This window comes from Bison bison, unplaced genomic scaffold (assembly GCF_000754665.1).
Source record: "Bison bison bison isolate TAMUID 2011002044 unplaced genomic scaffold, Bison_UMD1.0 scf7180017864482, whole genome shotgun sequence".
NCBI lineage: Eukaryota > Metazoa > Chordata > Mammalia > Artiodactyla > Bovidae > Bison > Bison bison.
In genome coordinates, this window is record NW_011495042.1 from 399,171 (window position 1) to 410,784 (window position 11,614).

At 37.0% G+C, this 11,614-nt stretch overlaps 1 protein-coding gene across 1 annotated transcript in view; it reads left to right on the forward strand.

The window, feature by feature from the left end:
- The window catches only part of SMARCC1 (SWI/SNF related, matrix associated, actin dependent regulator of chromatin, subfamily c, member 1), a 125,030-nt gene that overhangs the window by 45,102 nt on the left and 68,314 nt on the right, over positions 1-11,614 (forward strand). Inside the window, exons 11-15 of the mRNA XM_010862496.1 lie at positions 330-451; positions 2,950-3,074; positions 4,208-4,267; positions 8,639-8,676; positions 11,173-11,294. Coding sequence (XP_010860798.1) covers positions 330-451; positions 2,950-3,074; positions 4,208-4,267; positions 8,639-8,676; positions 11,173-11,294 — 467 coding nt within the window. The remainder of the gene's footprint in view (positions 1-329; positions 452-2,949; positions 3,075-4,207; positions 4,268-8,638; positions 8,677-11,172; positions 11,295-11,614) is intronic.

The following is an 11,614-nucleotide window of genomic DNA, read 5'->3' on the forward strand; positions in this document are numbered from 1 at the left end:
CTTCCCTCCTCCTCCCCCACCCCCCCGAAACACAGAATTTGAACAGGAACAGTTTTTAGTTGTACAGGGTTTGAGCATGTCTGTTCTCTAGCAAAGTTTGAATACCTGTGGGATGGTTCTTACGTATCTATCGATGATGTGTCACCTGGAAGGTAGGGAAAGTCTTCTGGCTGCTAATGGTCCAGGATGCTTTATGTTGTGCCTTTCATTTACTCTGAGCTAATAGGTTTGACATCTTCTTTGTGAAATTTTAGTTTTGGACAAGGATTTGTGGAAACTGAGACATCAACAAAGCTGGCTGATCTTTATTTCCATTTCCTTCTTCCTAGCCAGTCAGAAGTCCAGAGAGAAGAGATAGAAAAGCATCAGCTAATGCTCGAAAGAGGAAACATTCACCTTCCCCTCCGCCCCCCACACCCACAGAATCCCGGAAGAAGAGTGGGAAGAAAGGGTAAGAACTGCACTGTGATGCAGGAGGCCCTGAAACAAACTCTAAAGGACTTCCCAGATTTTTACCTTCACAGGGGACGTTTGGCTGTAGGAAGTCTAGCTTGGACTTGGTACTGTATTTCCCTGATTTTACCACCTGGTCCTGTACGTGATCCAAGTGACTTACGGAGGAGTGAACCTCTGTGTTATGTTCTGCATGGTATAGCAGTGTAGTGCCTTGTTCAGTAAGACACATTTGTATTTAGTGAATCTTGCTGGAGTGGAGGTTTTGGTTTCTATTGAGTAGGTTCTTGTGGGGATTAAGTGAGACTTTAAAGACCTTGTATAGGTCTTCCTGCCCTGAAGTAGATAACAGATGGTCCATAATACATAGTATATATTATGTACATAATAAATGTATATTAAGTAAATACTTAATAATTTCATGGTTGTCTAGCTCAAAATATATTTTAAACAGTTTATTAAAGGTTACAGTTTAGTTTTAGAAGATGAGAGTTTACAGAATTTATTCTTCTCATGTGATAGTGAATTAGTTGAATTTCTGGCTGTTGTCAAGTAGACCTTCACAGTGCAGACATCTTTTTCCATTGGTTTCCTTTTGTGACTTTCTTTAGCCACATTTGCCTTTTGCTGCCCAGAGCATGCCTGAGTCACACTATTTCTTGAAAGGTTACTTGAAGCATTCTTAAACATGTGTAGAAGCTTTTAGAGAATTTAAGAAACTCTTAGTCTCATAAATAATAATAATGAGTTAGTCACAGATACAGAAAAGATTTTTGTTATCTTTGTCAAGTCACATATATTTGTTGTTAAAATAGATTGTTCTTTGGGCGTTGAGGGTAACCTTATTTCCTAAACTTACAAATTTAGGAAATAAATTTCATAAATTCTGAAATGTACTGTTGATGTTCAGAGATTTCAGAGCTACCTGTAATATAACAACTTTTCCAAGTGTTTTGGGGCCTGAAATTGCCATGTTACTTTTCCCTTTATGGCCTAAGATGGGCTGCTAGGATAGGAGTGGCCACAGAACCAAAACGTTATGTCCAGGAAGCTCACAGTGGTGGCATTTAGCCTCTACTGTAAGTATTGTTGTTTACAGTCACCTAGTCATGTCCAGCTCTTTTGTGATCTCATGGACTGTAGCCTGCCTACCTCCTCTTTTCATGGGATTTCCCAGCAAGACTATTGGATTAGGTTGCCATTTCCTTCAGGAATCTTGCCAACCCAGGGATTGAACCCGCATCTCATGCTTTGGCAGGTGGGTTTTTTACCATTGAGCCACCAGGGAAGCGTCATTCTTTTGAGTATAAAACTCACCACATTGACGTTCCCCAAATAAATGTATGCATCTGCCTTCTAATGAGCAGGACTTTGCTGGTTTAAATTCCCCCTTAGAATACTCTATCTAACGAAAACATCTTGAAACCTGTTTTCCTAACATTTGTTATATTCATCTTCCTTGCATCTTTTCTTGCTTTTAAAGTATTTGATCTGTCTGTCCCCTTTAATTTCATAGGCTTAAAAATTTGTCCTATAATTTTTATTTTAAAAATTATTTTACACTCTATACCTTAGTCTCACATGTGCCCACACGTTGTCACTGTAGAAAGAGAGCTGTGTGCATTCTCTCAGCAGTGTGAGGAATCTTCACTCTATTTCTCCATTCTCATTTCCCTGTCAGTATATTCTAAAGTATTATCCCAAAACAGAAGGTTTTTTTTCTTATGCTTTCACTCATCCTGAAACATAGCCAACTTTTTAGTGAATTGTTTTAGTTCCCAAGGTTTAGCTTAACTGTCATTTGACTAACTCTCTGAGGGTGGTTTTTTTTTTTTGGTCCTTTTATTCCTTTTTTTGTGTCAATACACATCACATTAAATGAGGTAGTTCCTGTAATTCTTCAAGATAAGGAATCAGTCCATTCTTGTGTGAACTTTAAATAGGCTTTCTTGTGTGTGTGAGTTTTAAAAATAGATGTTGATTTGCTTGAATTGATGAAAGAGCAATGGCAATTTTTACAAATTTAAATGTTAGTACTGCCTTTAGTGATTTTACTTTGCAGTTCCTGGTGTTTGGATGATACAGAGAGCCAGGAAGAATACAAAAAACAAACAAACCAAAAGAAAAAAAACCCAAACCACCCACTTAGTTGTATATATCTTTGAGAAAATTTCTTGTGTGATTCTTTATTATCTTTAAAATACTTGCTGTATTTCCAAGGCAAAGTTTTTTTTTGCTATACTGATATAATTGCCTTTTAGGATACTGTCTCCAGTTTGAATTGTAGGATTTCTGTGGCCATTTCTTATGCCCTGTAATTTTTATTTTCCTCTTGACAGATGTAATTTGGGGAATGTATCTAATTTGTTTGGATTTATGTTTGTTTCTTAAAGTGATTCTGAGCATAGATTCCCAACAATACAGTTAAAATCTCTGAAATTGTTTGCTATAAGTAGCTGTAGTCAGTCTTGTGCTCACATATCTTTTGTGTCTTAGCCAAGCTAGTCTTTATGGGAAGCGGAGAAGTCAGAAAGAGGAAGATGAGCAGGAAGATCTTACCAAGGACATGGAAGACCCAACACCTGTACCCAACATAGAGGAAGTGGTTCTTCCAAAAAATGGTTTGTCTCCTTTTGCGTAGACATGGGGATGTTAGCTGTGATTTACTCCCTCTCAGCAGTGCCATGGGATGCGTCTCTCCTTGCTGTGTGTCCCTAGTTCTCAGTGGAAGTATAAATTGATGAAGCCACTTAACATGATTTGGCTATCTCCTAAATTTAAAAATGGGTACATCCAGGGACTTTCCTGGCAGTCCACTGATTAAGACTTTGTGCTTCTAACGCAGGGGGCACGGACAGGTTCAATCCCTAGTCAGGGAACTGAGATTCCTATGCTTGCTGCGTGGTGTGGCCAAAATAAAAAAGTACACATCCAGTAGCAGTCTTAATTTCAGAATCCCTATTAAATAATTGCATGTCTCTGTAAAGATAAGTATAAAAGAATGTTGATTAGAGAGTAATGAAAAATTGGAAGATAAATTAAGTTTCCGCTGACATAGGGCTAGTTACCTTCTGATCCACTCATGGACACAGAGGCTCTTAAAAATGAAAGAGGACTTCCCTGGCGGTCCAGTGGTTAAGACTCTGTGCTTCCATTGCAGGGGTGCAGGTTTGATCCCTGGTTGAGGAACTAAGATCCTGCATGCCTTGTGGTGCAGCCAAAAGAACAAAAAAAGAAGATGTAACTAAAAATGCATGGAAAGATACATAGGTGCATTATAACATGAGATAAAGAGAATACTAAGGATTAAGCACAGAATGATAACTTTACACCCGTAAGATTTAAAACCCTCGGGATGTTTTCAAGTCTCCACTGATGTGAACGGTATCAGTGCTCCCTCAATTTGTCTGGCTTAATGAATGGCACACAAATGGGGATGCACAAGCGTACAAAAGAATAATAAAACATAATTTTGGTAAAGGGGTTAAAAGGTTCTTTTCAGGGTTTTATCTGTATTTCTGTATTGTTTACTTCTATGATGACAGAAGAGTTCTGCTTATTTAATTAATACAAAATATAGTCTGTTACTTTGTTGATATTTCTTAGCTGAGCTTAAGATACTTACTTGGAGGTGAGTATTGAATGACAGTAGAGTTGCCCTGAGATTCATGTATTTTTTAATCTTCTGTTCTGTTTTCTTAAAAACAAGTAGAACTTTCCCCTTAAAGCATGATTTTTTTTTCTTTCTTTCTAGTAAACCCAAAGAAAGATAGTGAAAATACACCTGTTAAAGGAGGAACTGTGGCCGATCTAGGTAAAAATCAAAATCTATAGTTTCGTGTTGTTTTGTCTCAGAGATATGTCAGGTCCTTTGAGAATCCTTTCTTTACTGAGAGGTGTCATTTTCAGTTGCTGTGCTTTCCAGCACAGATACTTACTATGGCTAGGTTAGTACCATTGTTGCTTAGTTACCTATTAGGAAATTTAATTTCTTATGGTCCATTCTTTGCATTCTTACGAATTTCCTTCTCTCTGCATAATGTTTTCTTGCAAACCAGCAAATGTGGTAGTATGATACCTAAATCAGAATATCTGAGTTTTAAGGAAACAGTTGTAGTTAATGCACTTTTTATAATCTGCCTGGAATACTTGTTTCATGATATGTGCAAATTGATTATGTCTTCAGAACAAAAATCTGGTAACTGTTAATACTTTGTAAGCCAACAGAAAGTTTCCTTAACAGGATAAAATGAGAGTCACATCATCCTTCTACTGTATTTTCAGGGTATCGAGTACATTTTCACAAGTAAGGTCTAACTCTCGGATGTGTTGTGAGGGTAGAAAAGAGTGTAGTCATTTGTTCCAATTTTTAAAAATAGTTTGAAACGTCTTTTTTCATGAAAGTTATATATGAAGTAATGATCTCAATTACTTTGTTCATTTGTGAAAGTCAAAGGGAATCCTAGTATTTTCAGTATATATTAAATTTATGAATTGATGGGATTTTAGACCTAATGGGGATATTCAAGATCTCCTTACGTGGAAAAAGAGTCTTGGCTTTACTATCTCCTAGTCAGGTGAATTCTGTATTTCAGATTAATTGCTGTGATTCTTGATGGCAGACGTGTGGGTGTTTGGGAGCGTTTTTCTACTTCATTTCACTAAATACATCCTGCTTTTTCTGGCTTCAAGCCTGTCATCGGACATCAGTGGATGATTCTGTTTTTGATTATGTTGAAAGTAAAGCAGAAAAGTGTCTTGATGAAAGTTTATAGAGAGGTACTATTAGGTCAACAAAATAAAGTTACTATCAAAATGCTTCTTTCATAGCTGTTTTTAACATTAGTAACAGAATATAGATTTTAAATAGCTAGTAATAATTTTCATTGTCCATAAGTTTATATTGTCTGTTTTATAACCATCATTTATCTACTGACCGAAAGGCCAAAAACACAAAAGCTAATGATATACAGTATTATGTTCTATATTCTCAGTGCTCTGGCAGTGTAAAATATTCTTAAGACTTGAATAATCTTCACTGAGACAGTTTGTTAAACAGAATGCTAGTTTATATTTTAAAAGTTAAATCCCCAAAAAGAATTATTCCATAGTTTTAAGGGAGTGGACAATTGTTCTTTTAAAAGTGAGGTGTCTGTTGTAGTATTTTTGTAGTAGACTTTATCAGAGGAGTCAGATTGAAGCCATGATTAGGGAAGGAATGAGGTCCTGACTGGATAAAGAGTTTTAGTGCTAGGTATAGGAGATCTTCCCTTTGTGTTAGTGAGCAGGTAGAGGTCTCACTCAGGAGGGCTGTGCTTGAGGATGCTGCTGACCGTAACTGAAGGGTTTGACTCTTTGGAATCTGAAGTTTTTGTCCTGACTTTACATCCACAGACCAACAGGCTTCCCAAGGATCATTTAAGCATTTGACTTTCTGCATTGGCTATAACCTGACTGATCCATCAACTGGGAATTGTTCAGAGTTGTTCATTGTTTTAACTGATCCATATTTTGCCTTATATGCCACCAAGCTAAGTATACCCAGTCATTTCTTTGTTGAAATCTCTAAAAGGTCAGTATCCAGGGGCTGAGGTGAGAGTGCATGTGTCCATACCTGGCAGGAGGACAACATTGACTCTGTACCACCATCTAGGAATCAGTATATTGTATTATCAGAAGTGTATTTCCATTGGGTACCAAGACTCCCTCAAGGACAAAAATCTGTTAAACTGAAATGAAATAGTATAATTTGACCAGAGAGCGATTATTGTACTACCAGCATCTAGTGAGAAGTTGATTATCCTTTGGTTTACTATGACCCAAAGGACAAAAGCTCATTTTTGACAGCTTTACCCAGATTTCTTTCTGTTAGTCACTTACTCTGAAAAAATAGTCCCTGTGCAGAGTAGGAGGACTAATGTCGGTAATACTGTAACTTACCACACTGCTTCTTTGTGGCTATTTGTTTCTAACTTAAAAATCAAGGAACAGTGTCCATCTTTATGTTACATGAGACATGTCAGGTGTCATTCTATAAATGTCTGCATTTTTGCATAAAACCATGTTAGCCCCAATTTATTGATTAGGAAATGAAGACTTCTGAGGTTCAGGAACATTCCTAAGCGCACAGCTACTGAGAGAGCACAGATCCAGATCCAGGTCTTTCGGTAGTGCAGCGCTTTGTCTCACTGCACTCTGCTCATTTCTTACAGCCTCTCTCTCATGCTCACTCGTCTTTCAGTTTTGTGAAGTCATCAGGTACATCCCCACCTGAGGCCCTTTGATTTGGCTTCTTTCCCTCTGTGAAATGCTTGCTTTGTCCTTCTCTCAAGTTTTAGCTTAAATGTCACCTTTTCAGAGAGGCTTCCCGGTATATGGACTCTGAAAGATCTACCCACTCAATTCCTCTCTGAAATACGTTGTTTTTATTTTCTGTATAGCAGTTGTCAGCATTTGGTATCTTTTATTTTCTCTTCAGTCTCCTACCACTCATAACTGGAATATAAGCTCCATAAATACAGGGGATTTTTTTTTTCATCATTGTGTCTTTAGCATTTGGACAGTGGCTGGTGCATAATAGATAATAAATAAAATTAAGTTAAATGTTGGAATGCTAGTTCCTTATTACCTGTTAAAATACTATATTTATATCATTTAAAGGATGTATTTAAACATCCCTAAAGTAGGGGTTGGCAAACTTTTTTTCTAAAAAGGGCCAGATAATAAATATTTTAGGCATTCTGGTACAACTAGTCAAGTTTGCCATTATAATGCAGGTGCAGCCATCCATAATATATAAACAAATAATCATGGCTTATTCCAATAAAACTTTTATTTAAGGACACTGAAATTTGAATTTCAGTTAATTTTTTAAATTTCATCATTCAAAAATGCAAAAATCACATTGACTTGCAGGTGAGATAGGAATCCCCAAGATCACGCCCAGGTTTGGAGATTCTCTGGAAGGACTGGTAGAACTCAGCATTTAGTTGTACCCTCCGCTGACATATATCAGAGCGACATAGGCAGCATGAACAGATCATAAGGGAAGATGATACAGGCAAAGTCTGCATGCAGGCTTCCTCCCGTGTGCTCGCTCACCTGAGAGGTCGCACGGAGTACACTCTTCCTGTGGCAGCACGCGTGCAGCGTTTCCAGCCACAGAAGCCCCTTTGAGAGTCCAAGATCATTGTTCTTATTGGTCATGTAGGGTACCCTCTGCCTAACACACACCAAAATTTCACGCTGCAGAAATTCATCACAAGCTGTGTTGTGCCACAGTCTAGGCGCAGTACACCACCCTTCCTATCAGTTAACTATCGGTTAGGAACACACCAAGTCACTTCCCCAGATTCCCTACAGAAACAAGCAGTGGGCCAGATTTAGCCTGTGGGCTAGAGATCCTGACCCCTAGTCTGAGCAATTTATTTAGTGCTTTTCAAGTAGCAGATTCTTAGAAATATTTGCTGAATGAATAATGGCAAAATACTGAAAAGATGGCTTCCTTGTATTCTCTTTCAGCTTTACAGTGCTTCATCACTGCCAAGACTCAGAATAATTATATTAAAAATAAAAATACTACAGGAAGTTAATAATGTAATTATTTGTGCCGTAACCTCTTACCCTTTGCACTGTGGAAAGTTATCTGCCTTTCTGCTATGGAAGTCAGCTATTTAAATTATACATGGATTTGCCTCTGTTCTTTTGCAAGGCTAGCATTTAGGTCCTGGAGTCCCTATCCTCAGAAGGTATATATAAATACTCTTACCAGAACTTTGTCCTTAGGGATTAATTATCACCTCCTTCTTTACTCCGCATTCTTTATTCATTTCCTCTGGGATCTGAAATGTCATTACTTCATTTCACTAAACTTCAGGAGGCTGGAGCCCTAATCAAGTCCCTTACCTGTTATTAAGTAAGATTGTGACTAAGATTGTAGGCCAAGCAGTAATTAATTATAAATTCCCTATTGTTGGAAATCTAATGATTTGTGCTTTGAATTTTTAGTCACCTCTATGCTCCTGTGTACGGATCTCATTTACTGAATTATTCACAGTGAATTTGCTTTAATAATGCTCTCCTTTTTGCCTTGTCTCTGTCCAGTATCATTTCCTTAAACCTTAAAGTTTCCAAGTAATCCAAAGAGCATTTACCTGTTAAATCAATTCCATGTTTGATTTTGCAGATGAGCAGGATGAAGAAACAGTCACGACAGGCGGAAAGGTAATGATTTATTTAGTTAGGCCTGGTGCAGTAGTAACTCCTAAGGGTCCTGTGTGTTCAGCAATAGACATACTGAACTGCAAGTGTCCTTAGAAATATTCTGAGATTCTTCTGATTTTTAAAATTTTTGTTTAAAACCCCTACCCGCCCCCCCAAATAGTTTGTCTTTCTTGACCCCCTACAATGTTATCAGGAGGAATTGCCATTCTCCCAGGTAAGCATTTCTCATATACTGTGGTTTCTGGTTCCATTTCTCTCCTGGTTTCATGTGAATAATCAGCTGCACAGTGTTCCAGGTGAGCAGGGACAGTGCCTTGCTTTGATTTTCTCACTCCCATTTCTGTTAGTGCAGCCCCAGTCCACTCTTTACCTCTTTTGAGTTTTACAGTTACTTCATGTTTCATCGGTTCTGCTCTGGAGACATAAGAATAATTAAGCTCTTGGATGATGTTGGATTTCAGGCAGGGTTTGCTTCTCTTTAAATAAATGGCCCCACTATTTATTCAGGCTGTAATCTCTGTGTTAAGATGTGTAACTAATCTTTAATCTCCTTGAAATAACTTCCTTAATGCTGAAAATGAATAGTTCTTTTTTTTTCTTTTTCAGTGAGTCAGAGAACTTCCCCATAGTGACATTTACTGTTTTTTATACATTCATGAAGTGAAAATATTCATGACAGGATTTCAAGGAAAAGTATTTCAAGAAACTCTTGTGTAGATGGCTTTTTAACTGAATCGTTCTTACAATTTTTTCTTTGAAATCAAACTTTTGTATTCAGAGAAGTATTCTGTATTAATCAACTTATTAACATTGATGAATATTACACTTGTGAGGAGATGTCATCATTTAGAGTATATAGTATTGTGTGGTAGTAAAAGAGAGCAAAATACAAGCCAGAGAATTTCCCAAATTTTTAACATCAAGAATGAGAGTAATTTTGAAACTGTGGACAAGTTTTTTGTATAACTTAAAGCTAAGACAGTTAGAGGTGGTTACTCCAGTAACTGGTCCCACAGTGTCATTCTCCTGTCAGCTTTTATTCATTTCAGTGCCAGCCTTTCCCTGCTTTTCCTCAAGAAAATTTTCTGAATTGAATCACATTTAATTCGTAAAACCTGTGGCACAAAAGCAACTTAATCATAAGCATGGTTTTCACTAGCTTCCCTGGTTTGGGAAATAAAATTTCTTACCTTTGTAATCAATATTAACACTTTTGCTTTAACATTATTTAAGTAACAACCAGTTTCCTTAGTGCTTTCATACTTTAAATTTTTTTTTGATATTCATTGATCTTAAGGAAACTATTGTCTTAAGTTTCTAGCACTAACTAGATCCTTACCAGGAAATATAGGTTGAATTACCTTAAATGTAGAAATTAAACTCTGGAATCATTATAAAAGAATATGATTCAAAACTTGACTGCTTTCTTAAAAGAGTTTCATAAGGTTAAAACAGTAAAAGCACCACAGATAAAAGGTTAATAGAAATAACCCTATACAGTTTGAAAACACCTCAGTGTCAAAAAATTTATTTCCTATAGTATCTTGATAAAAACATTTAATGTGAAGTTAATTATAAGGAATCATTGAGTTAAATAGAGATTGGAACATACTCTACAAGCCATCGTAAAACTCCTCCTCCTTGCAAAAGGAGGAGGAGGTTAAAGGAGACCAAAGAGATGTATCTGGACTCCATGATCAGGTTCTGGTTTGGGGAGGAAAATCTGTAATAGACATTTCTGGGACACTTGGATCCATTTGAATATAAACTGTATGTTAAATGATATTATTTAAAAGTGATTATTGTAGTATAAAAGTCTTTTGTTTTGACCTAGTGCAGTGGTATTTGCAATTACTATTCGCAAAGCCAGGTTTTTAGGTGAATTCAGTTGTAAAACCTTCATAAGTATGATAAAATTCAGCTAATTTCCGGCAGTGAGAATGGTTAACAGTGTAGGCCCTCTAGCTGGATTTTCTGAAATTTTGTCCTGTTGATGTTATTAGCTCTGTACATCATTTTCTCATCCACAGAAGAGATGATAAATAGTACCTGCTGTTACTGTGAGGAGTAAGTGAGGTAATGCACATATAGCTGTTGGTGGATGCTTAATACTCAGTCTTTGAAACTGGAGAAACTTTATCATTAGGTTTTACTAGTGTCATTGAGCTAACCTCCTTATAAACTGAGAACTAGTCATTTGGATTTCTGATCCTAGGATTAGGGAAAACTAGACAAATACGATGCAGGCTACTGTGGAAAAAGTTTCAGGCCGCCTTTGAGTTGATTCCCTGATCTGTTAAAAAGGAGGAATAAAATCTGCTCTCTCATCCGGACATCTTTTGAAGGTACCTTTAAAAACTGTGAAAAGCTATTTTTCCTTGACATTTGTTTTCCTAGTCCTTGAAATTGGATCAGCTAGCTGCATTTTCTGTAAACTGCTGTCAGAAGTTTGAAAGCTATTCCTTATGTCTCTCAACTTTGGCTTATTTTCTGTAGGAAGATGAAGATCCTGGCAAAGGTGATCAGAGTAGATCCGTTGACCCTGGTGAAGATAATGTGACTGAGCAGACCAATCACATTATTATTCCTAGCTATGCATCGTGGTTTGATTATAACTGGTGAGTGTGTGCTTATATCTGTGAACTTGGCACTGAGGAGTGGGGACACTTGCCTTGAAACAGTACTGTGCTCTTCTGCCCAAGTCCTCTCATCGGTAATCCCTGTCACGCTAGATGATGGGGGATGGAAAGTTATTTTAACTCTGGAATGTGTTCTTTTAGTTGTTTTACTTAGGGATAGAAACTAGATTATGTTGTAACTTAGGGTTATCAAATTTTATAAACTTAAGCCTAACTCATTTGGCGTCAGTTTTAGTTCAGACAGGCAAAGGCTTGAGTATTATTATAAAATACTGATGTTTATTATATGATTTTTTAAC